We start from the raw sequence: 20,109 nt of genomic DNA, 5'->3' as shown, positions 1-20,109 counted from the left end.
GCCTATTTCAAATCTTTAATGGTTCTCTTGGTCTGGCATTCACCAGCAGGTTTTGAAACAGCCTCCCGTGGGTCAATCCGATGGGTAAAAAGAATTCCAAGCCAACATCGTTGGCACATAATGAAGATTCTCCCCACAAAACCTTTGCTTTTCATTGTGTTCTGCAGAGGCCATCAGGACCATCCCCCTGTCTCCAGGCAGGGTGGTAGGTGGACCTGCGAGAGGTGGAATTTGGTGGGGGCAAGCAGCCCAGACTTGCCCTGAGCCTCCCCTGACCTCCAAGCTCCATCAGCTCTGACTTGGGCCTTGCAAAGTATTTGGACCAGAGGCCAACGCTACCTGGAGCAGGAGGCCACGCAGCAGCCCTCCACCTTGTCCCCAACTGGCCCCAGGCTCCTTGTATTCTTGGACAAATGGCCCAAATTTACCCTGAGCCTTCTGCTGTTGCTCTGGCTCTGAGCTTCTTCGCAACCTGCGCCGTGTAAAACTTGAAGACTCAGAAGAACTGCTGAAATCCAAAGCAAGTCAGGACTTTTCCTCAAAGGTCCTTCTTTCCAATTCCACGTCGTTCTATGCGTGTCTGCTGGCCCCTCGCACCTCCGTGCTGCAGACTGGAACTCTGGTCGGGTTGTCAGTTTCAAGTCACGCCAGTGTTTCTCTACAGGGTGCTCCTCGACTGGCATTTGGGGTGGGCAGTTCAGTGTCCTGCGTGGTGTGGGTCATTTAGCAGCCCTGGCCAGCCTGGCAGATTCCACCGTGACAACCAAGAGCACACTCTCAGCCTTGGCTCTGGAGTGGGGTGCAGTGCAACCTCAGCCTTTGGGGAGTGGGGACGGTACTGACCTCAGCATGGTGGGGAGCAGTACCACCTTCAGCAGAGGGCGGGGCAGTACCACCCCCTGTTGAGGACCACCAGACCCCCAGGGTCTTAGCTATACCCTGGAGGGCAGGAGCCTCTCCTCTTCCGTCCTGAATCCCCAGCGCCCAGAGTGGTTAGTCCCAGCCTCATAGTAGGACATCAGTAAATATTTGCCCAGTGAATGAATAAGATCTATGAACAGTCTTCAAAAGGGCCTGTGAACCCGATAAAAGTGTGCCCTAAATGTATTCGCTGCAGCAAGAAACCATAACATCCCTCAGATTCTCCAAGGCAACGGTGGGACATCCTCAAAGGGACATTCAGAAAACTGGCCCAGCCAGTGGCCACCACTGGCCTGATGTTTCTGTGGCTGCAAACGTCACTGCACCGTGTGTGTGCGGTGACTTTTAGAGCTACCACTCTGCGCCAATATTCTAATCTCCCTGCAGAAGGGAATGTCCTGAACACGCCAGGGACTCTGCTTCCGTGAGAGGGCATCAGGTGCCTAACGCAGGGGCTGCATTCAGCCCTTTAACAAGAAATGACCTGAGGCCTGGGCCCTTTCACTCCCTTACGGGAGAGTGGGGGGAAAAAGGATGGGAACAAGATATATTTCCCCCAGACTCGAGTGTCTCTTGGGTGACCTTCCCAGTAAAAGTCAAAGAACTCGGAGACATCACTTAGCTTCCTGCAAACCTGAGCTCACACAGCAGCTCGGCTGAACGGAATCAGGGAGCCCCGTGGCCTGCCTCCTTCCTGAGAGTGCATTGTTGGCGCAGCTGTTTTAATAAAAGACAGTCTACGCCCTGAGGCAGGAAGAACTGTTGGGCCAAACCTGTGGCTGAGCAGACGGCCCAAGCTCACAGGCACCTGCAGACCTGTGCAAAGGTGCGAGCTCACCTCGCAGTCCTGCGGAATTCTGCTTGACCTCGGGGCAGGGGACTCCGAGTGAGGTCAGGGTGTTGATGTAAGGATGGCTCATTCCTGCCGCTTTCCCAGCATCCTCCTGCTGGTCCTGGGATGTTCCTGTCCCAGCAAGAGAAGCTACGGCATCCAGAAAGAACAATTGGCCCAGAGAAGGGACAAAACCAAGGGCTGGAAGCACCACAACCCGAGAGTTAACCTCTAAAGCAGCAAAGCAATTGCCAAGAAATCTCTGGTATCATTTGCCCCAGAGGGATCATACGATTTGCAGAAGCTTTCAGCATATAGGCTAGATTAGTCATGGCCTCAGATAACTCCCTCGAGGGAAGATGGAAACTCAAGGAACCCCTGCTAGTCCAGAGCAAGCTTCTCGAACATCAGTGCGCCTAAAACAAAATTCCCTGGAGAGCTTGTTACATCACAGATGCCCAGCCCCCAACTCCAGAGTCACTTCAGCAGGGGCATCTCTAGCGAGCGCCTGGGTGACGCTGATGCTGCCAGCCTGGGGACCACGCTTTGACAGCCACTGGTCCCCAGCAGGGGTTTTTGCACTGTGCTCCATTGTGCCCCCTTGAGGGGAACAGAGAGGATGGGAAGAACCAGTAAAGGGGATTCAGCCCGGACCCTCCCACCTGCATTCGGGACACCTCTGGGTCTGTCTTCCAAGTCTGGCTTCTGTGATTAAATAAAGAACCTCTGACAAAAAGGAGAGGTGGGCCCAGGCCTGCACATGGGATGCCCCCAAGAACCAAGCCTGCCTCCTGCTCTTTCCAGTGTGTCTGGGGCAGGAGGCTCAAACATTCAAACAAAAGCCCAGATAACAAGCTAAGTGAGCAGAGTCATGAGTTAGCCGCACTTCCAGTGCGGGCACCGTCTCAGGGCAGCGGAGTAGCCCTTCGCCCTCGGGCAGCCCTGGCCTCCGTGGTGGTCTCGTGCCAGGCTCTCTGCAGTGGGAGGGACTACCCTGTCTGTGGCAAGCTCGCCCCAGGGCGAGGCAGCAGCCTTGTCCAGAAGTGTGTGCCCAGTGCTGTCGGGAGGCACCCTGCATCCGCCTGGTCCCCAGAACCATCAGAGCCTCAGCACAGCCACCTCACCCTCCACAAACCAACCTCGACAGAGATAACCCATGGCCTCCTGGAGCTCGGGGACAGAGCACGGCCCCTGCAGCCCAAGTCTCAGGGTTCGGCTCTTGCCTTCACCACTTCCCAGCTGAGAGACCTGGGGCCGGTCAACCTGTGTAAACCTCAGTGTCCTCGTCTGTAAAATGGGGATAATTCTAGTATAATACTTGAGCATTAAATGCAGTTCACCGCCTGACATGGCGTGAGCCCTCAGGAGTTTTGGCCAGTCGTCACTGAGTGTTTTGTTTTCACATTATTTTCGTGTTTCTGATGAAGCAGGAGTGTGCCGCCTGTGTCAGTTTCTAGGGTGCCCTAACAAACCACCACAAACGGAGGGACTTAAAACCACAGGTATTGCCACACATTCCTGGAGGCCAGAAGTCTCAAATGAAGGTGTTGGCAGGTGCCAGCCTCACTCTGAAGGCTCGGGGTGTGTCTTGGTTTGGAGACACATCACTCCAGGTTCTGCCTGTCTGTCTCTGTGTCTTCTTCTCATAAGGACGCTGATCTTATAGGGTCAGGGCCCCACCCTGAGTATGACTTTATCTTCATTTGATTATATATGAAAAGACTATTTCCAAATAAGGTAACAATCACAGGTACCGGGGGTAGGGCTTCCACACATTACTGGGGAGGACACACTTCAGCCCACGACCCTGCTGGACTGGAGCGAGGCCTCAGGGCCCAGCAGCCACAAGGATCTTCCGTGTGAAGTGTGGGCTTCCCGAGACTGTGCTAAATTCTCCCAAATGGTTGTGTTTTCCAGGGTGTTCAGACTTACATCTCTTGGATATGTTGACCCCAACTGAAAGAAAGCGACAAGGATACATCCACGAGCTCATTGTCACAGAGGAGAACTACGTGAACGACCTGCAGCTGGTCACAGAGGTAAGGGAGCTGGTGGGGCAGGGGGTGCGGCAAGGAGCGAGGAGGGAGGGAGTGGGGAGGGTTCTGCCGAGGAGGTCTGCGTCCTGTTCTGAGCTCAAGACACTTTCTGATGTTTGGGGAGCATCCGGACGGCCAATGCTATAGGAGATTCTGACCACAGAGACAGTTTGTTGCTTATCTATGGCCAACATTGAGTCATTCCCGTAGAGGGACAGAGATCACTTAGCCAAGGTCTAGTGAGTCCCTGGGCAGTTGATGGATAAAGTCATGTGGACTGAGAGCTGGAGTCCGCGCTTTACTCAGAGTGGCTGCAGCTCAGCCACCAACCAGGGGGTGCCATGGAGCCAGCCACGCTGCCCTCCTGGCCCTCAGTGTTGCATCTGGAAATGGGGGCTATCTAGCTGCTATCTCAAGTCATTCCTGCCACATATTACCCCGAGACAAACCTGTCACTGAGAATGGCAACGTTTCCTCCCAGGCCCCCACAAAACCCCCTGACCTGAGGTGATGCCTCCTCATCTTGTCAGTCCTCCCAGAAGGACCGTGGCCACCCCAGCCGGAACTATGGGGAGACGCGGAGCCAGGCGCTCCTGCTGCTCAGCAGGCCTTTTTCCCCACATCCATGGGAAGGTGGCGGAGTCGGGTGATCCTGCTGCTCAGCAGGCCTTTTTCCCCACATCCATGGGAAAGTGCCATGTTAGGAGACAGGGATTTGCAGAGATGGACCTGCAGTTTGGAAAGTGCTGTGATAGTCTGGAAACCACCACCACCACCACACCAAATGGGTGTGAAACCATCTTGTCTGATAGTCTTCACATCCAGGAAAGACAGAGCAGGGCCGGCCGCTGTTGGAGGAGTACAGGGTGAGTTGTTGGCCGCAGGACCACCGTTAACACTTAGGAAGCATTGATGCAAATTCCAAAAGGTACTCTTTTCTCAAGGTGTTTGACTGTTATTAAATATACAGTTCAGGATGTCCAGGGTGCAAGTGTCACCCGTTAGATACGGCTCCTTTGTGCACTCTGCAAAACGCACCACTGTATGTGGCTGCCCTGGCACATGCCAGGTTCAACGCCGGCTTAAGGACTCCTGTGGAATAGGGCTCCCAGGGAGCAGCCGCAGCCCAGCCGAGCTTATGTCGAAGATGGGCTGTCCCCTTCCCTAAAGAGCCTTCCGAAGTGCCTCCTGTCTCCCGTAGGAGAAAATGACCTCCTTGCAGGCGGGGGCTCTACCACACGGGGTTCCACTGAGATCTGTGATTTACTGCGAGTTGCCCAACCACACAGAGCGTGGAGGGACTCACTCATTTTCCAGAGCCCAGGAGAAGGGCGGCACCCACCCCTTGTAGTGGGCCTGCAAGTACTGGGTCTGTCCAGGGTCAGCCCAGGAGGCTGAGGACGCAGCAATGGAGTCAGTCACCGAGGTGGCCACTGGCTTATTAGAGGACCTGCCGCCTGGGCTGCTCCTCTCAGAATGCCCTCGGCTTACCTGTGCAGATGAAGGGACTGCCCATAGCCACCGGCATCTTTAAGACCTGCTTTTCACACCGGCCCACCCCCTCCCAGTGGGCAGGTGAGACCGCCTAGCCTGAGTGCATGACTTGGTACCGGCCTCCCTGCTTGTCTGGTGGAGTTAAGTCCTGTCTCCTGGAGACTAGAGCTGGCCTCCTTCCCCTGTAAAACAGTGCAGGCCCTGCGGGGACCCCTCCAGCCTCCAGGGCAGAGGAGGGGCCCTCTGCTTCAGAAACTGCAGGAAAGCTGGCGTTCACCTCTGGGCCTCTCAGCCAAGGCACAGACACCTGAGCCCTCTCCCTGCTCTCAGCGGATCGGTGTGTGCGTGTGTGAATTTTAAGCTAACTGCTTTCTGAACTGCTTCGTTTTCTGCATCTGTAGATCTTTCAAAAACCCCTGATGGAGTCTGAGCTGCTGACAGAGAAAGAGGTTGCTATGATTTTTGTGAACTGGAAGGAGCTGATTATGTGTAATATCAAACTACTGAAGTAAGCCTCTCCTCTAATCCCCAGCCTGGCTTGGCCTCCTCGGCTCTCACGCACTAGCACCTCTGTGGGTCTGTGTGTCCTTTCTGCATGCTGCCCTGTGTTTCTTTCTGGCTTTTTTTTTTTGCTCATTGCCACTCACAAGCACCATCACCCTTTTGTGCCTTCATGCTTTCTGGAAACGCACTCCGAATCTCTCATTGCGAGAGTAGGTCGCCTGGGCACCCCAGAGCCTGCTGTTGGGTGAATGACTGCGGTGGTGAATTTCCAGGGCTAGGACGAGGCTGGCTCCTGATGGCGCTGGCTCCATCCTGGGGCGTGGGGCTGCCCACTCCACGCTTTCCCTCGGACGCGGGATCCCATGGGGGATTATTGGTCTTTTGAGGCATTCTTGGCCCTGCAGATGGAAAAGTGTGGAACTGTTCACTGCCTGACGCCAGCAGTTCCTCAGGATCACTCCGGGAAGCCGACCCAAGGCTGCTTGTATTTTCTTCCAACTTTAGTTTACAGAGGCAGCTCCAGGGCCAGGAGTCAAGAGACCTGGGTTTGGATTCTGACTTACTCACTGCCTTTCCTTTTTGAGCCTTAGTTTCCCCATCTGTAAAATGAAGGGGTTGGATTCGATCATCACAAAGGTCTCTTCCAATTCTTAGAAAAAAAAAGTCAAAACCCAAAATCTGTATCCACCACGCTCTCACTGTAACATCACTTGCTAGAATACAGATTAAGTCACAGCCTCCAGGACGCGTGATACTCCCTGCTGGGAGGAAGGGCCACCCACTTCCTGGGCCCGAGGATGGAGGGTAGGCTCCAAGAACCTTGCGTCCATTCTTGATCTTCATCTGTGTCCTTGGGAAGCCACCGTTTCCTAAACGTGGTCTCTGCATTGTTCTTATAAAGTAATTTCAGGTCCCCGCTTTCCTGAGCGTGTGTTTGGGAGTGGATGAAGGGATGGAAAGGAGGTGTGGAGAGGTGGACACAAAGAAAGATACATAATGTCTGCTGGCTTGGTGCTCTAGAAGACGAATAATCCAAGGTGACATCAGGCAGGCTTGTAGAGAAGGTCTGGACTTCACTGGCCCCCACGCCGATGCTGTGGAAACCTTTCGAACTTCGGTCTGGTGTCAGTTTCGAACTTAGGTCTGGCGTCAGACCCCTGGGCTCACATCCGCTATTGCCTCTGGCTGTGTGTCGTCCGGCAGGTCACTTTGGTCCCTGGGCCTCAGTATTCTCATTTACATAGATGATAGCTGGGCACGGTGGCTCACGCCTGTAATCCCAGTGCTTTGGGAGGCCGAGATGTGTGGATCACTTGAGGTCAGGAGTTTGAGACCAGCCTTGGCAACATGGTGCAACCCCATCTGTACTAAAAATACAAAAATTAGCTGGGTGTGGTTGCGGGCGCCTGTAATCCCAGCTACTAGGGAGGCTGAGGCAGAAGAATCGCTTGAACCCGGGAGGCGGAGGTTGGAGTGATCCAAGATCGCACCACTGCCCTCCAGCCTGGGCCACGGGGTGAAACCCTGTCTCATAAAAAGAAAAAAAGAAAAGAAAATATACCTGTAAGTTAAAACCTTTTTCCTTGGGCAGCTATCAGTAGGGGCTGGGGGAGGCGGGAGAGGCGTCTGAGGTTCCCAAGCAGCCCTTAGAGAGGGCTTCCCGCGCTTCAGGGTTGGCCTGAGGGAAACTGGTGTTGGCCTCAGTTCCCAATACCTCTCTGTTGTCTTTTAAGTCCTGTCTGGGAAGCAGCAGCCTCTTTCTTGAGCTGTGCGGGGGCCGGGCCTGCGTGCTTCTTCCTCCTGTCGGCTCTGACTTGCTCCACAGCGATGGAGGTGGGAACTGACAGCCCTGTTACAGCTGAAGCAGCGAAGCTCAGAGAGGCTGAGTGACTTCCCTAAAGTCACACAGCAGGGTGGCTGCTCTGTGGATGATGCCTAGGTCCCAGAACAGAGACTCTGCCCAGTCCTGCCCCCGTGGAAAAAAGCTTAGACCCAGAAGTCAGACATCCCAAGTTTTTGTCTGGGCTCCAGCCCCTCATAACTTGTTTTGGGCATTAAGATGGCAGTCATGGTGCTTGTCCTGCCTACCACGCAGGGTCATTCTGAGAGCAAGGGATCGGGTGTCCCAGGGGCACGCCGTCGATCAGGGCGCTGATGTGTATGGGGCTGCCGGCTCCCCTCCACCCCAAGGTTCTCTATCCCCGTTCCTCTGATTCCTGGATTAGCTAGTTTGGACTAACTGGCTCATGTCTTCATCCTCCAGATAAAATCTTGCGTTTAACTGGAGCTTTCTGGGGACCTGATTTCTTTTTCTTCTTTTCTACATTTTACTAGAAACAATCTCAAATATACAGAAAACTTGAAAGAATTGTAGAGTGAACATCCACATCATAAACTGGACAATGAACTTTGTGCTGTATTTGCGTGGCTGCACAGACATAATGTCTTCATGCCGAGGAATAACTGTGATGAGGGGAGACCGAGGCTCCTGGCAGCCGAGAGAGGGAGGCATTTGAGGATAAGGAGAAGTTAAGGCAGCAATCCCCGGACTGCGACCAGTGAGCAGCCATATATCTGCTACTCCTGATCCTACACGCCTTGTATTTGGGGTGGGGCAGGGGGCATGGCAGTTATCAAATGAGTCAACAATAAATAAATAACGTGAAAATAGAAAGGGCTAACTGGGACACATGGACTTCCTACTAGTGATGCTTCACTGAGGGTTACAGTGAAAGGCTGGCGCTCTCGCAAGGAAGCTGAGACCTAAGACATGTGCCTTTCATAGACAAGGTAGGATACACAGGTCTAGAACCTTTTTATATCCAGAGTCTGGAGCAGGGCCCTCAGGACAGCTGTCAGAAATGATAGCAGAAGGGCCGGGCATGGTGGCTAATGCCTGTCTGTAATCCCACACTTTGGGAGGCTGAGGCAGGCAGATCACTGGAGGTCAGGAGTTTGAGACCAGCCTGGCCAACATGGTGAAACCTCATCTCTACTTAAAAAAAAAAAAAAAAAAAAAAATTAGCTGGGCGTGGTGGCACATGCCTATAACACAAACTACTCAGGAATCTGAGGCAGGAGAATTGCTCGAACCTGGGGAGGGAGCAGAGGTTGCAGTAAACCAAGATTGCGCCACTGCACTCCAGCCTGGGCAACAGAGTGAGACTGTGTCACACACGCACACACAAAAAGAAATGATAGCAGAAGGGAAGCAGAAGTGAGGTGGGGTGACCAACCCAGGTTTGGGGAACTGTTTTTTATCAAGAGCCTTTCCTGTCCCCTTGATGGAAAAAGAAAAAAGAAAAGAAAAAAAAAAAAAAAAACTAGTCTCAAAAAAGTGTTTTTCTTAAATATTTGACTCATCTTCCTTTTAACTTAAGAAGAATGGATTCCATTTTATCTTGTTTAAGCAGAAAATGGAGGAAAAATAGAAAATAAAAATCAGTTTGGGGTAAAGACAGATGGTGAGAAAGAAGAAAAGGATGTGGGGCTGGGAGAAGGAGAAGAGGGAAGGAGAGAGGGCATGGAGCGGATGGTGGGAAGTCCAGCAGGGCGAGAAGTACAGAGGCCGAGGCTGGGACCAGCAGGGAAAGGCCCGAGGGCGAGATGGCGGGAGCAGGGCAGCCGCATCTGGGAAGATGGGCAGGTGCCCAGAGCAGCTTGGAGGCGGTCGTGGCAGGAGGTGGGTCAGGGCCTCTGAGGCTGTGGTTCCAACCATGGGCTCTGGAGTCAGACCTGGGTTCCAGGGTTACCTCTGTCACCTATTAGCTCTGTGACTTTAGTCAAGTCACTCAATTTCTGTGTGCCTCAGTTTCCCCAATAGGAAATGGGGATAATAATATATGTAAAACTGTGTCTGACACATGGGAAGCATTAATAAATGCTAACTTCATGACTGTCTGCTTGGGCTGCAGACTTCAGAGGGTTAGGGACACTCGTGTTTAGCAAACATAGAGCGCTCTTTGAATTGTTTGTTAGCCAGTCAACTGCCTTTTGTAGTTCAAGCCCTCTCATCTGTAAACCTTTCTAGGAGACTGCCAATCAGCTCACCACACACAGCGCCAGTGGCCCCTCTCAGGGCTGTGGCTGCAGCAGCTGAGTCACCTGATCCCTGGGCCTGGTAACACCCTGCAGTCCTCATAAGTCTTTGCCTATACAGTAGACCATCCTGGATGAAGACCCAAGACTGAATCTAATAGGTGCCTAGTCCATAGCAAATCAGGCCTAATTTTAGGCCTGTCTGCTGGTTGGGTAACTCCAGTCTACAAGTGTGGGTCTGCAGAACCCAGGAACTAAGTCCTCAAGACAAATCACTGTCTGCAGATGATCTTTCTTCTTTTCTTTTTTTCTTGTCTCCTTCATCCTTTAAGAAAACATAGGCCAGGGGCTGGGCACGGTGGCTCATGCCTGTAATCCCAGCACTTTGGGAGGCCAAGGTGGGCGGATCGCTTGAGGTCAGGAGTTCGAGACCAGCCTGGCCAACATGGCAAAACCCCGTCTCTACTAAAAATATAAAAATTAGCCGGGTGTGGTGATGGGTGCCTGTAGTCCCAGCCACTCAGGAGGCTGAGGCGGAGGTTGCAGTGAGCTGGGATTGTACCACTGCACTCCAGCCTGGGCTACAGAGTGAGACTCTGTCTCAAACAAAACAGGAGAAGGAAAGGGTGAAAGTACTTTTTATTCTCTTGTTAAAAAAAACTACTCCTCATAGGAAAATGATGGAATGATGGAATTTCTTCCTGTTTCCATTCCTGGCAAGTTTGTAACATGGCTATTCAGGGCTCTCATTCCCCCAAATTATTGGTGACATCGCCCTTGAGCACATTTCTGCACGTTGCGGTATTTCACACCAACCTCTCAATGGGACAGTGGCCTTTGGGCCATCCTGAGGACACCAAGCTGCCTCTGCTCCCCACACCCCAGGCAGCCAGCGCTGATCTCCCCCTGAGGGCATCCACTTCAGGTGGAATCGCTGACTGCTCACACCACATCATTCATGGTCCCTAAGTTTGTCTCCTTGGCTTGCTGGGTCCAAGGGATTTTATTTTAGCTGAAAATGTGGGAGAAAGAAAAGAAAGTGATCTGAAGTTTTTAAAGCCTAATATAAATATTGCAGAGCTTCCTTGGAATTCAGTAGCCCACCCCATACCTCAAAGGCTTCTCCAACATGACCATGAAAGCAGCCAAAGGCATTCAGTAGGGACATCCTCCCAGCCTTGTGTTAAAGTCTTAGGTTATACCATTTTGTTCCGTCTACCCATCCATCCACCCATGATCACTCACTAGGATAGCTGAACACACCCATGGCTTCAGGTTGTCGTCCTGCCTGTAGTACATTGCTGTCCTTACCGTGTATAAGCTCAGTGCCGTGCCCTTCTTCCAGATGCTGGTGTTAAGGGTTCAGATGTTGAAGTTGGGAGAGTGGAAGCACTGTCCTAGTTACCATAGCTCTGAGCACTCACACTGCAGGCAGACCCCGGAACAAACACTGCCCAGTCCCATCAACACCTCTCCTGGATTCCAGGAGATACATGTTTTGGGTTCACTGGCCCATTATCATAGCAATAGACCTCTTTTCTGAACTCCTCTTAATTTAGTTAACTTAGCTCTAGCAATGAAGCAGCAAATCGCAGGGGTAGTTCAAACAGTCATTTATGCCTGGCTTTTGCTGAATCTCATGGGGTTATTTTGCCAAGGCAGTTCTTTTGCCATCTTAATTATGTTCTTTTTAGTCCAAAAATCAACCTCCCCCATCCTCTGGCAATAGCAGCTTCCCTTGGGCAGAAGTGTCTCCTGGAAACAGGATCAGTGCTCAGGCCACATCAGCCTGGGGCTTTCACCACCGATAATCAGTGTAGTGAGGCATCAACACAGGGGACCCGTTTGAGTTGTTCAAGAAAAATCTCCATATTTCTGCACAAGAAAAACAAATTGTAACAAACAGCCACTCTGCCAAAGAGAAATGCCCTGGTGCTACCTCTCTGTAGCCCTAGACTCATTTCTTTCTCCATTCCTTGTCTCCCAAATAGATCCTTTAGTGGCCCTTGAGTCTGTGCCCCTCATACACATTCTGTTTCTGTGCAACCTAGAAGTGTGCCGTGGTGCTGTCAGACAGTGTGAAGGCGGGGGGGCTCACCTCCTGTGTTTCCGTGCAGAGCGCTGAGAGTCCGTAAGAAGATGTCCGGGGAGAAGATGCCCGTGAAGATGATTGGTGACATCTTGAGCGCCCAGCTGCCGCACATGCAACCCTACATCCGCTTCTGCAGCCGCCAGCTCAACGGGGCTGCCCTGATCCAGCAGAAGACAGACGAGGCCCCAGACTTCAAGGAGTTCGTCAAAGTAAGGAGCCAGGCTGTGCAGAGACTGGGCCCCAGAGTGGCGATCTTTGGGCAGCTGGACGTGTGAGGGGCTAATTCAAAAGTCTGCAAGGGTGTTCCCTCTAGAGGCCAACAGGGCCTGGGGTCTTGGCTAAGCCTTAGGGGACTGGCACTCACTGGCAAGTATGGTTGTCACCAAAGGGGTGGGCTTGTAGAGGAGGGGCGAGCCCTGGGCTTGGAAACTTTGAAGTGTCTTCAAGGATCTGTTTTCCAGATGCTAGTGGTGTTATTTGGATGCCTGTTTAAATCTTTCATTTCATTTGCAAGGCCCAGGCAGGTCTCAGATTTCCTCTTGTGTTTAATCGCCACATCCTCAGTTCTTTGTCAGTCTGTGCCCCTCACTTGCAGAGGGAATGGCCAGGACTCCCAGTGGCCCCTTCATTCTTTTCGCAATTGGTTCTGCTTTATGGCGTCCAGCCCTAAGCAGCCCGTGGGAGTCAGTGTGGGATGCCAGGACCTCTTCCTTGGGGGTAGCAGGGGTCTGGAGAGTTGGGTGTCCACTGGGGGATGTTTGGGGAGGTAATGCGGATGCTGCTGGAAGACCTGCAGCTCTGGGACTTGGCCTTGGTCAGGGTGGGTCTCTGCTGGTCATGCTGGTCCATTCAAACAGCCCCCACCTCTCCTGGAGAAAAACAGGAGGAAAAGAATAAAATAGCTTCTATGAAACAGGTATCTTTCGATGGATAAACAGCAAAATAATAATAGCAGGCATATCTTTGGATCTCATGCGTTTTGGGGACAGGCCGTCCTCACCTGCCCTAGAACGGTGCTTGTGGACTTACTGTGGTGAGGCATAAGCGTGGCCTCTTCTTGGTCAGAGCCTCGTGTGAGCTGCTTGTTTCTGCCTCCCGTGGTGTTTCTCAGCCTAGACTTGCCAGCCAAGGCAGGGGGCACTCTGAGGTCATTCCAAGGGGAGGAAGATTGCTCAGAAGAAGGCCTTGGGTGGATGGAGACAAGAGAGCAGACGCTGAGCTGCTGGGCGCCATGGACCACCTGGGGTTTCAGCCAAGGGCTGGGCTCTTCCTGGGCCCGAGCAAGATGAGTTCATTGTTGGATGCACTTGAACTTCAGGGAAGTGCTGACACCAGTCCAGGGCAGGGGTCTCATTGTCCCTCCCCACCTCATCTCAGCGGGAGTGTGGCATGTCGTTGCCAGCTGCGAGGTGTTCCTGGAGTGATGGTGTCCACAGCTGGAGCAGGTCCCAGTGCTGACAGTTATCAGGACTCCGGACTCCAGTCAACGCAGCTGCCTGTTTCTAAGGCATTTAACTGGACCACAGCCATTGACAGCTAAGGGGCCAGACCCTGAAACTGGAGTCTTGACATCTGGTGTCTCAGCTCCTCTCTCTCAGCCCTGCCTGGAGCTCCCAGAGGCACGTGCAGGCTCCACCCAAAACTAGACAATGAGATTTAGCCCTTCCAGCAGCTCTAACCGTATAGTCTTGTGACTCTTGTTCCTGGGAATGTTATAAAGTTTTTGCAGACATCCAGACAAAATATTCTCTGTAAAGCCGGAATCTCATCTCTGTGCATAAGGAACTATGCATGCCATGGAAGGTATGCTGAATCTGGAGTGCAGGGCTTAACCCTGCTGGCTGAGTCACGTCTGTGGGTCTCCATTCTCCATCTGGAAAGTGTGTCATCCTGGACAGGGTAACTAGTCAGGCCCTTCCAACCCCAGGTCTCTCAGTTGACATCCAGATGAATGAGATAATGGGTGGAGAGTCCTCGCTGTCATTAGTATTGATGTCACTAACTTTGGATTTTGCAAGTTTCTTAAGTACGTTTAAAAACATCTCTTATTTCAGAGATTGGCAATGGATCCTCGGTGTAAAGGGATGCCACTCTCTAGTTTTATACTGAAGCCTATGCAACGGGTAACAAGATACCCACTGATCATTAAAAATGTAAGTACCTGTCTTGCCTTTTCAAGCAGGGGAATGCTTTCTCTGCACTGGAGGGGGCTGGGGTCATGGACAAGTTTCCCAGCGAACACACCTGGTAGCTATTGTGTAGAAAGCACAAGACAATAAGGTGTCAGAGAGGTCTGCTTGGTAACTCAGAAAGAAAAGCTGGTTTATCATGCAAAGAGCTGGCCAGGCACGGTGGCCCACACCTGTAATCCCAGCACTTTGGGAGGCCGACGCGGGCAGATCGCTTGAGCCCAGGAGTTCAAGCCCAGCCTGGGCAGCCTAATGAGACCCTATTTCTATTTTTAAAAAAATGAGAGCTAATACTGCACAGCCTTCAGATGTGTGACCAAGTGGCTTCTACCTTGTAAATCAGAAAATGAGAGCTTAGTCCTTGATTCTTTTTTTTTTTTTTTTTTTTTTTAATTTTTTTCTCTAGAAGAAAATAACATGGAATCACAGAAACAGTCTGTGGTCTGTGCCTTTCTCCCTTGATTCTTTCTTAAAGACAGGCCCAGTGCCTCTAGGCCTTGATTTTCTTAGCAGAAAAGAGAAAGAAACATAAAGCTACGATCTGTCTTCAGAAGGCCATTGTGAGACACTGTATTAGTCCATTCTCACACTGCTATAAAGGACTGCCCAAGACTGGGTAATTAATAAGGAAAGAGGTTTAATTGACTCAGTTCCACATGGCTGGGGAGGCCTCAGGAAACTTACAATCATGGTGGAAGGGGAAGCAAACACATCCTTCTTCACGTGATGGCAGGAAGGAGAAGAATGGGAGCCCAGCGAAGGGGAAACCCCTTATAAAACCATCAGATCTTGTGAGAACTCACTCATTATCATGAGAACAGGATGGGGGAAGCCACTCCAGCGATTCAATTATCTCCACCTGGTCTCTCCCACAATATGTGGGAATTATGGGAACTATGATTCAAGATGAGATTTGGGTGGAGACACAACCAAACCATATCAGACACTGTGTGTTGATATTAGATGATTGTTATTCTCCTGTCACTTTAAGAAAGCCAATACCAAAAGAAAAAAAAAGAACAAAATTAGGATTTCAGTGTCCCCACCTGTAAAACGGATTTAGATGTCCTCTGAGCCTATGTTTGTAAAACCACACAGAGTATAGCTCCTGGAAAGAGGTTTTAGATCTGGTTCCTTTTCATGGAAAATGGTATTTAGACATTCAGATGTGGGCACTGGTGTGCTCATTGCTACTGGGGTGATTTTGCTTTGTGTTCCTCTCAGTGGCAGAGCTGGGAAATATATGAATGTCTTTTCATGCACACATATTTACATATGCAATGTATATGCACATATATTTATATTTATTTCTAGATCCATCTATCCATGTATATTAGAACTCATGAATTCACACCAATACCTCCTATTCTAATCCAATACTGCAGAATTTATTCCAGCCTTTCCCCTTATGCATTTGTAACTCCCTACTCTGTGAAGAGCCTGGCTCTCATTATCCTCAATATGTTTCCTTATTTGCTCAGTCTTCTTACATGTGACAAATCTCCCTCCCACATAAGCCATCTCCTCAGTCCAGCCCCAGCTCAACTCCACAAAATACACTGTAGATCTTTGGCTGAGTTAAATAATTAGCTTTGAAATAAGCTTTCAACCTACTGTTTTCTCTCTTCCAATGCCACAGTTACTATTTAATTAGCTCAGTACTTCTCTTTTTTCTCCCAGTGTTTAATTGCAAACTGAAGTTGAAAACAAGTTTTTAAAATAGGTGTTCTAGATCTAGCCAATGGGAGAAAAACTAAAACAAGAAAAGGACTGAACAGCACAAATATTAAAAAGGGAAAAAACCAAACTCATTATTTGCAGAAACACAATTGAAAATCTTCTAGAGCACCCAGAAGAATGAACTGAAAACCAGCTGAACTAAGAAGAGAACTGAAAACCGTGGTCAGCTATGAGCTATGAGATACGTATGAAATACACTAAAGTACTAAGGCTAAATAATTTTATGATACTGATGTGGAGAAATTCTTAGCATGGTCTCAAAGAAACTTAAAGGATTTAGATCATAGCAACCTAAAAAATACCCAAACTTTCACCTGGGCATGGTGGCTAACGCCTGTAATCCCAGCATTTTGGGAGACCGAGATGGGTGGATCACTTGAGGTCAGGAGTTCAAGACTAGTCTGGCCAACAGGATGAGACCCTGTCTCTACTAAAAACACAGAAAAAATTAGCTTGGAGTGATGGCATGTCAGGTTTGAGTCCCAGCTGAGGTCTGAGGGGAGTGGGTGGATGTGGGTCAGGGAGCTGAAAGAACACTTGAGAGGCAGCAGGTAGATGGGACATGGCTTTATTCAGCAGCTCTTTCATACTGTCAGTGTTGCCCTTATATACATCCCACACAATAGTGGCTTAGAGCCAGGTGATGAGCCTCCCATGTTATGGCTACATAGCTGTGATTATATAATGCATGGAATTGTGCACCTGCGCTCTAATCCTGCTGAGTCATGCAGGATGTTTACATCTGCCTATGCCTGCCTGGCTGCAGCACAGCCATGTTCCTTACATGATGCATACCTGTAATCCGAGCTGCTCAGGAGGCTGAGGCAGGAGAATATCTTGAACCTGGGAGGCAGAGGTTGCAGTGAACCAAGATTGCACCACAGCACTCCAGCCTGGGTGACAGAATGAGACTCTGTCTCAAAAAATAAAAAAACAAAAAACAAAAAGCAAAAACCCAAATTTTATTCCAGGGAACAACCTATATGTTCATTAATAGGAATGGTTAAATAATTATGGTAGATCTGTACTATGAAAATATTTTTAAAAGATACAAGGCAACTTCTACTCTATGTATTAGCGTGGAAAGACACTGAGAAAATGCTGTTATGTGAAAAAGCAACACTAAACTCACTAAGCAATCCTACAGTATGATGCATTTTTCCAAAAGAGGGGAAAACTTTATATGCAACTATTAAATATATAAAGGGCATCTAAAGGAGTGCCCTTCAGTCTCTTGGCAGTGGTTACCTCTGGGGCAGGAGAGTGAAGGAAATTTTTACATTTAATGTACATATTTCTGTAATGGTTGAATCTTGCATACCAAGAATGTGCTAATGTGTTATTTACATAAAATTTTTTCTTAAAAAGTTCTCACCACAAAATATAATGAGCAAAGTTTAAAGACAAATGACAGGCTGGGTATGGTGGCACATGCCTATAATCCCAGCACTTTGGGAGACCAAGGTGTGGGAGGATCGCTTGAGGACAGGAGTTCACGACCAGCCTGGGAAACATAGTGAGACCCTCCCATCTCTACAAAAATTTTAAAAAACTCAGCCAGGCACGGTGACGTGTATGTGTAGTCCTAGCTACTCCAGAGGCTGAGGCAGGAAGATCCTTGAGCCCAGGAGTTTGGGGCTGCAGTGAGTTGTGATCACGCCACTACACTCCAACCTGGGTGATAGAAAAAAAAAAGAGAGAAAATGAAAAGACAAATGACAGACATAAACTGGTTAAACATATTTTTAGCTGTACATACATAGCTACTAAAATATAAATATCTATAGCTATATCAAGTACCCTTAAAACAACCACAAATACTCTAATAGAAAAATAGGGAAAGGCCAGGCACGATGGCTCATGTCTGTAATCTCAGCACTTTGGGAGGCTGAGGCAGAAGGATTGCTTGAGCCCAGGAGTTGAAGACCAGTCTGGGCAACATGGTAAAACCCTATCTATACAAAAATAAAAATAAAAAAATTAGCCAGGCATGGTGGCGTGTGTCAGGAGGCTGAGGTGGGAGAATCATTTGAGTCTGGAAGGTCAGGCTGCAGTGAACTATGATGGAGTCACTGCGCTCCAGCCTGGGTGACGGAGTGAAACTCTGTCTCAAAAAAGAAAAAAAAAAAAAAAAAAAAAAGGCTGGACATGGTGGCTCATGCCTGTAATCCCAGCACTTTGGGAGGCCAAGGCGGGCAGATCACAAGGCAGGCAGATCACAAGGTCAAGAGATCAAGACCATCCTGGCCAACATGGTGAAACCCCACGTCTACTAAAAATACAAAAATTAGCTGGGTATGGTGGTGCACACCTGTAGTCCCAGCTACTCGGGAGGCTGAGGCAGGAGAATTGCTTAAACCCGCAAGGTGAAAGTTGCTGTGAGCCGAGATCGCGCCACTGCACTCCAGCCTGGTGACAGAGCGAGACTCCATCTCAAAAAAAAAAAAAAAAAAGGTAGAATATAGAACTGGGAGTTGCTGAGAGGCAGTAGGCAGTATAGAATAGCAGTGAAGAGCATATAGCCTGGAGCTAGGCTGGCTGGGGTTTGAATCTGGGTACTTACCGCTGTGTGCTCTTGGGCAAGTTGGGCCTCAGTTTGGGCCTCAGTTTCTTGTCTGTAAAATAGGGACACTGATAGTACCTACTGCATAGTGATGTGAGAATTAACTGAGTTAATGTATGCAAAGTGGGTTATACTAGGCAGTATATAAATGTTAGTTTTATCATTGAGAACACTTATGTACTGAATGTACAAAAAGTTCAAACTCACAGGCAATAAAAGAAAATACATAACAAAACAAGAACATACTTTTATTTGGGCTTGCCAGATGGGCGTATATTGAAAAGATTGTAGGTCCTCAGTGTTGGCAGAGATCTGGGTGGAAGTTAAATTGATACAGCCTTTTTTGGAAGGCGATGTGTAGATCAAACTATAATTTCTCTTTGGCTCAGCAATTCCACCTCTAGGAATTTATTCTAAGGAAGTAATTTAAGAAATACTGAAAAGTTGGAAGCAACATGAAGTTTCATGGGAAGGTAGCTACTTAGATGCATTGTGCTCCATAACGTGCTCTATCATTATTGGGATCGGCCCCAATAATAATATATTATAAACCCTCAAAAAATGATAATATATATGAAATGGACATGGAACTATAGTACAATGGACATTGTACTATAAAGCAATGTACAAAACAGTACAGTGTAAAATGGTAGTTTTTGTAAAATGGTAGTATGATGCAATTTTTATTTTTATTTTTATTTATTTATTTTTGAGACAGAGTCTCACTCTGTCACCCAGTCTGGAGTGCAGTGGCACGATCTCAACTCATTGCAGTGTCCCCCTCTTGGGTTCAAGCAATTCTCCTGCCTCACCCTCCTGAGTAGCTGAAACTACAGGCACGTACAGTCATGCCCAGCTAAGTTTTGTGTTTTTAGTAGAGACGGGGTTTCACCATGTTGGCCAGTCTGGTCTCAAACTCCTGACTTCAAGTGATCATCCTGCCTTGGCCTCCCAAAGCAATTTTTATTCTTGAAATAATGGGGAGATTATTGGTGATTTTTAGGTTCTTTATAACTTTTTGAATTTTCTAAATTTTGTACATTGTACAATATTAATTTTATAATTAGAAAAATTGATAAACCTGTTTGAATTTTGAAACTAAACAAAACAAATGAATTTACTCAAGCCAGCTGGGTGGGTTCCTAGCCTGTAGTAGTGGTTCTCAGACTTGGCTGCATTTTAGAACATCTGGAAACCTCTAGAAAACCCTGAAGCCTGAGTTTCACCCCCAGGGATTTCGATTTAGTCACGGATGAGGCCTCAGATTTTCCAAAAGGATTCTAATGTACAGTCAGGATTTGGCCCAGAGGTTGTGGTTGTTGCTTGGAATTGATTTGTGGACACACAGGACATAGAAAACAGTGTGTTTTCTCCATTTGAGCATCTACTTAGGACTTTAAACCACGGTATGCCTTTGGGATGAGATATTATTCAGAATCAGGGCTATTTACGTCATTTGTATGTGGACAAGGCCTGGGCAAATATGCCCTCAGCATTCTCCTGGTACACTTTAAATGTGGCTTAGGGTCTTTCTTCATTCTCCAGCCCAGGGTGATAACTGTTTTTAGGGGCCTCGATGTCCTTTGAAGATCTGATGGTAATCACCCTCGTTTATTGAGCACTTTCTAAGGGCCAGGTGCTTTGCCAAGAGGTCCACGTGTATCATTTAGTTCTCCACACACCATACAAAGGAGGCTATT

General features: G+C 49.1%; 2 protein-coding genes across 6 annotated transcripts in view; both read left to right on the top strand.

Moving 5' to 3' along the window:
- The window catches only part of MRPS6 (mitochondrial ribosomal protein S6), a 519,933-nt gene that overhangs the window by 10,052 nt on the left and 489,772 nt on the right, over positions 1 to 20,109 (top strand). The window lies entirely within an intron of this gene.
- The window catches only part of ITSN1 (intersectin 1), a 254,134-nt gene that overhangs the window by 206,809 nt on the left and 27,216 nt on the right, over positions 1 to 20,109 (top strand). For 4 of the 5 annotated variants that reach the window (XM_050784632.1, XM_050784630.1, XM_050784631.1 and 1 more), the window contains 4 exons: positions 3,671 to 3,792; positions 5,685 to 5,791; positions 11,943 to 12,126; positions 13,972 to 14,070. In XM_050784632.1, coding sequence (XP_050640589.1) covers positions 3,671 to 3,792; positions 5,685 to 5,791; positions 11,943 to 12,126; positions 13,972 to 14,070 — 512 coding nt within the window. Of the gene's footprint in view, positions 1 to 3,670; positions 3,793 to 5,684; positions 5,792 to 11,942; positions 12,127 to 13,971; positions 14,071 to 15,927; positions 15,955 to 20,109 lie in introns of those variants that run through there. The other variant, XM_050784633.1, reaches the window with a different exon arrangement.

This window comes from Macaca thibetana, chromosome 3 (assembly GCF_024542745.1).
Source record: "Macaca thibetana thibetana isolate TM-01 chromosome 3, ASM2454274v1, whole genome shotgun sequence".
Taxonomy (NCBI): domain Eukaryota; kingdom Metazoa; phylum Chordata; class Mammalia; order Primates; family Cercopithecidae; genus Macaca; species Macaca thibetana.
Note: the sequence above shows the minus strand (reverse complement) of the source record. Positions and strands in the feature narration are given on the sequence as shown.